This window comes from Oncorhynchus mykiss, chromosome 13 (genome assembly GCF_013265735.2).
Source record: "Oncorhynchus mykiss isolate Arlee chromosome 13, USDA_OmykA_1.1, whole genome shotgun sequence".
Lineage (NCBI taxonomy): Eukaryota > Metazoa > Chordata > Actinopteri > Salmoniformes > Salmonidae > Oncorhynchus > Oncorhynchus mykiss.
In genome coordinates, this window is record NC_048577.1 from 29,038,286 (window position 1) to 29,044,285 (window position 6,000).

Sequence of the window (6,000 nt, forward strand, 5' to 3'; positions counted from 1 at the left end):
CCCACTAATGGATTGGGAGAGTGGAAGCTGATCCTAGATCTGTCATTTGGGGAACTTTATTTGGAGCTACACCTTACCTGGACATGGAGGAAATCTCACTCAGGTCGCCCAGGCTCCCGTCCGTTACGTGCCCAGCCGAAGTGGCCTGGGTGCTATAGCCTTGTGACGTCAATCCTCCTTCCGGCGTCCCCGCTCCATGGTAACCCCCCGCCCCATGGTACTCCAGCACCCACTGTTCCCCTCGGGCATTCTGGGGGACTGGCTGGCCAGCCGAGACCCCCGGTACACCACCTCCGCCGCAGCCGGGTAGAGGGGGAGGTGGCGGAGGCATGCAAGGTGCCGTGTCGATGCCGCTGTCGGTAGACGCGCCCTTGATGTAGATGAGGCCCAGGGCATCGGGGTCCATGGGGTCACCAGAGCCAAAGCGCTTGTCGTCGCTGCTGCCGCTGGAGGCATTGCTGGAGAGCGTGTTGCTGCTGGAGTGGCTGGAGCCAGACTGGGGGAAGAGATGGCGATCAAAACACAACAACAGTTAGTGGTTAGCAGCATTCATTTGTGTCTGAAAATTAGCAGTTAAATCCTTGCTTCGTCCATTCCGTTCCTCTGAAAGAGCATTGAAGGATCCAAGACCTCGCCCTCCGACCTCCAATGACCTTTGAGAGGAATTGATGAAACAAGGATTCGGCAGCTAGTATACATAGGCTGTGTGTCCTTACACCACAATTCAATCAAATCTTAAATAAAATCGGAAAAACACATTGTGGGTTTATTCACTGGTTCAGAATGTATTGACCCCTTAACTTGAGAATTCTGAAATTGGGGCCCTGGAAATGTTTGGTACAATTTACTATTGTAATTACTCATTGTTACAATGTATTTACAGCAGTAAATTACTCTACTCCTAACCCTAATCTAATCCACCAAGTCGTGTGGGAAAATGACCAACGTACCACTTCACAGGCCTTTTAGTGTAACAAAACCAAAACTGCATTTCAGTTAAAACATAATTTTCTTGTTGCTAGACTATATGTGGTTTGGACTTTAAACCATTCGCATTTTGATTTAATAGAGCTATCCAGCCAATGAGCTTCCTACTCCTGTTAAGAGAGCTATATTCATAGCCGACTTGGGTCCCATTTCAACTACACCGTAGTAAAATAAATAATTCCTGAAGCTGCAATTAATTGAAAATCCCATAAACCAAGCCATTCCAAATGGGTTAGGAGGGCATATGAAACTTTAATGCGCTCTGCATAGGGAGACAAGTACATTCTACCCCTCTTTCTGTTTATCCAGGGCCAATTGTTGGGAAGCTTCCTCATTTGTAGTAACACTAATGAAAAATAAACAACGCACATGAATCGATGCGTCGCCATTACTTGCAATACACTTTTACAGCTGGGGGCCGTATGGGTAACCAAGCCGTTCTCTACTGCTATAGGTGTGACCTTAAAGATCAGATGACTATACGTACGGTATCACGACCCATCTGTCTAGGGTGTCGTGTTGCGGTCCAAACCCCGAAGACCATGCATGTTGCTGGTAGGGTATAAGGTGCTCTGCGAGCGCATAGCTAGGTCTACCAAAGCCTTTATCGACTGACGGGACTCCTATGGGATACGTTCACCAAATGGCCATGATGTTCTGTCATTGGATGACATCAATGCTTTCGTATGAAACATTTGATTGGTTAAGGTATTACGACTAACTGATTTTGTCCTGAAAAAAAAAGTGTTCCAAGACACACTTTCCATTGATGCTCAAATGTAGGCATATGTATTGCATGAGATGACATAGACGCAGTAACAAGCTAACCCAAATCCAGCATGACAAGAAAAAAGCGTTACAGTGTAAAATTACATTTAACCTGGCAACCCTCAATAAACATTAAGATAACTCTTTCCAAGTATGAGTACTCACATGTTGGTATTTATTGGGGGAGTCCTTTGCTCCTGGTCTCGGCTGGCTTCTCTCCCTCATGTTCAGAATCTTTGTGGAGGGATGGTGCCACTTGGCCTCTGCAAAAGAGGAATAAGACCATTTGTGAATTTTTTATTTTTTTTTAGATATAATTTTCTCATTAAAATACTTGTGGTGCAATTTCTACAATTATTGTCCACCAGAGTTGATGTCAGGAACTATTATATATTCACTAGGAACCAAACCGATTGAAGTGGGGAGGGACTACCTGAATGTGTCCAATAAGAAACGCCTGTTTTCCTTTCCCTAGTTGCCATTACTGGCATTTTTTCAATGCAGTTCGTGAAATGCCAAAAAATGAATTGGAATGGCAGTTATTTGGTCATTCTATTTTGTGTTATAGGCTATGAAAGCACATTTGTCATTTGTTGACATCACAACATGACACATTTGATAACACTTAATGTGAATGACAATCGTGAATCTGTAAGAATGACAGTTAATATTGCTTTCTGTTTTGTCTGTCTCCAGCTGACCAATTCGCTAAAGTGCATTTCTACTGACAGGCGAGTGAGTCTCTTTCATAGCACAGTTGATAATGATGATGAAAATGATATTGGTGAAACATGATGCTTATGATGGTGCTGGTGATGAAGAAGAGTAACTCATACCTGCAGATCTGGTCCTCTCCAGCTTGGGCTCCCTCTCTCTCCGGCCCTCTCCCTCCTTGTCACTCGGCTGGTCCAGGAGCAGTGCAGGGGACTGGCATCTACAGGTGCACGAAAGAAGGATATGACAAAGCTAGCGGTATCAGCAAACTCGTTTAAATCTTCAAAAGTGGGAGGAAAGATATGACGTCTTTGCTGAACATTCTAACCATGAAGACAATCAGTGACGCACAGGTCAGCCATTCTTTTAAATGTTATTTGCCCAAACAAACTCAGTTAACTGAACCCGCACCTGAATGATCCAATGTAGAGCTGCCAGTTCTTATTACAAGGGTTGGCAACTCTTGTCCTGGAGTGACGTAGGAACTTCAAATGTTTTTGATTTAACCGACCTGGATGACCAGGTGTTTTGCATTTAGACAATCATTTAACTGACCATTTTACCTCAGTTGGTCAGGTGTGGTACCTAATCGGAGAAAAATCCTGCGGCACTCCAAGAACAGGGTTGCCTACCCATGCCTTACCTAATCACAACTGTATCAACTTTCAATGCAATAATCTTGTCAAATGAGAACTGTTGTCCTAAACTCAGGCCTCAAAGAGAAAAGAGAATGCTAACCAGCATATCATGGCTCCCAAAAATGTGTTCAAATTATAGTCTTCTCCCACAGCATCCTCAATGCTTTGCCATTGCTTTAGAACCTTTTAAGTGCATTGTAATACTTATCAACCCCACTTCCTGCTTTTCACACCACTGGCCATTGTTTCACTGTTTCTCACCACTTGGCTCGTCGCACTGAGCTATTTCAAACCTTTCCCTTGGTGTGTAACAGTATCCGTTAAGCTGCGGCCGCCCAGACACATTTCCACAACGGATGCTGTGGGGATATTGAAGGAATGCCTTACAACCTGAGAGCCAGGGTCCGGCTGGGGCCTCTGGCCTGGCGACTATAACCTGGCCTAGACTGCCGAAGGTCAAGGAATGGGGGTCCTGGAAGAACCAGGATGGGGGGGTAGTAATGGTATCGTTTTGTCCTAGATAGAGGAGATGGCCTATCATATGACACAACTGGTCCCACTACATATACTGAATGTATGGGTCACTGTATTGAATATATACACTATGCTGAATATATGGGCCGATGTACTGAATATTAACACTACACTGATGCTTCTGCATTGTTTGGTCTTTGGTGTTTTACGCTGGATATCTATAAAGTACTCTGTGACAACAGCTGAGGGATAAAGGGCTTTTAAAATCAATGTGATTGAATTTGATTGATTCATACACAGTATGAGTCACTGTGAATGCTGAACAGTTATGAAAATGTCTTTGGATACAAATGCTAAATGACCATAGTATTGTTATAGTCCTCTTTCTCTATAGATTATGTGCCATCTACAGTATGCCCAGGAGGGAATAGTCTGGTTTAAAGGAGTATAAATATGGATTGAACTTTCGATGTAAATATATAGCCTATTCTGTGTTTCTATATATTATGCACTTTGTCTTTTTAAGCACATGACCAAATTAATTTCCCCCTGTTGGGATTATGAAGTTGATCTAATCTAGGAGCAAAGAAAAGCACCTAATTGCATTTTATTAGATGACAGCCATCTCTCCCATTTATTTGTGCTCGGGGTCTGTAGACTTCTCCTAATGCTCGTAGCTGTAGGCCTATCTGTAACTGGGACACACAACAGATGCCATCAAATATGGACTTGATTATATTGAGAAACGTAAACATCCAATAAACTTTGATTTTGGACTAAACTATCCCTTTAAACAGAATAGTGGGCGGGGTTTCCACTTTTGCTACTATTTCATTGGCACCATTGCCCCAGACAAGCTAAATCAAGCGCAGATACAGTATTTGAATATAATTGTATTCAAACCCAGTCTGCTGTGTACTCCATGGAAGGGTGAGGCTTGAGGTTGAGAGTTTCCTAAAATGTACACCGTAGTTGTCCTAAAATATACACCCTAGCTGTCATAAAATGTGCACCGCAGCACTGTGCTCTAATGCACTTACCCGTTAATGCATCCCGCCTTCTGGGACCAGGTGCCACAGGGTCCGGGGTCACTGGACGTGGACTGGTTGCTGGGGGAGCTGCAGTACAGTTGTCCTGGTTCCCGACTGCTACAGGAGGCCGTAGGGGAGATCTCATATTCCTGCAGTACCCTGAAAAAACACAAAAATAACATTTAGGGGACATGTAACCAAAATGGGCCTCAACCGCTAAAGTGCCCCACCTGTAGGCTACAGCGCCAATGGCCCTATTAAATGGAAAGGGTTAGTTGTTCGTTTGATTCTCAAAAGGGCCACACACTAGGTCTCAGGAAACGATTTGACTGTACCTAGCAGACCAAACTAAATTGGCCACTGGGTGGGTCACTTGGGATAAATGCATCTGCTAAACGACCATGTTATCACTCCTATTATTCTCAGAGTTGTGAAAACAAAATAAAAGAGCTGTCAAGACAATGTCAGGCGTGTCAATACAACTCATCACCTAGTCTGGACGTATGATGCATGTGCTCCTGATGTTTGTTTGTTTAGTATATCATTATGTGTATTATGCCAAAGGTCAAACTACACAGTGTAGATAAGAACGTTTATATATTTTAAAAAAGGAGTGTTTATTTGATACAGACAATACAAATAGTAGGTCAACCGTTATACTGTGATGATAAGTAGTAACTGGACTACTAGAATCCCATCCATTTATGAAGAGTGCTTGGGGAAATACTTGCGGAACATAGCGTAAGTAAGCAGTTAGGCAAGGCGTTATTCTTAGCCTGAACACACTGTTCCAAGCCTCCGGGGCGTGGGAGATGCTCGAGCCTCCGACTCGTGAAACCCGACTCTCCTGCCAGACCGGGAAGAACGCTGAGACCTCGAAAAAAACACGGAATTACACATCATATGGAAAAGCTGAGATGGGATCGTAAATGTGCAATGGAGAAGCTCGCATAATGGAGGTTATATAGGGCAGGGAGGGAGTAAAGGATGAGGAGGTGTGAAAGGGATCTTCAATGCTGCATCTACAGCAGCATTGGAGCAGGCCTGCTTTACAAGGCGTTGGCAGCTGCAAATTGAGTCCCGCTCCCTCTTAATTAGCTGGCAAAATTCCGACTAGGAGTAGAAGCCACAAAGTGTTTGAATTCAAATGATCCCCACACAATAAACATATGCAGTGTCTCCATGTATGTTTCCCTTAGGAAAACATGTCACCTTAATGTTTCCATTGTACTACCTCAGAGTCTATCACGTTTTTTTGTAGAACCCAGGCAAAGTGTTACATATGACAAATATGGTATGGTAAAAGTGTGCGGGAAATGTAATGTTACATAAATCATAACCCAGAAATCAGTTTTCATATTTCCTGCTGGTAACGGTGTGGTGACTGC

General features: G+C 43.7%; 1 protein-coding gene across 6 annotated transcripts in view; it reads right to left on the reverse strand.

Moving 5' to 3' along the window:
* The window catches only part of LOC110486063 (signal-induced proliferation-associated 1-like protein 2), a 110,205-nt gene that overhangs the window by 21,022 nt on the left and 83,183 nt on the right, over positions 1–6,000 (reverse strand). For all 6 annotated transcript variants that reach the window (XM_036940715.1, XM_036940713.1, XM_036940712.1 and 3 more), the window contains exons 11-14: positions 4,622–4,771; positions 2,592–2,689; positions 1,921–2,018; positions 78–496 (exon numbers count right to left, since the gene is read on the reverse strand). In XM_036940715.1, the coding sequence (XP_036796610.1) occupies positions 78–496; positions 1,921–2,018; positions 2,592–2,689; positions 4,622–4,771 (765 nt within the window). The remainder of the gene's footprint in view (positions 1–77; positions 497–1,920; positions 2,019–2,591; positions 2,690–4,621; positions 4,772–6,000) is intronic.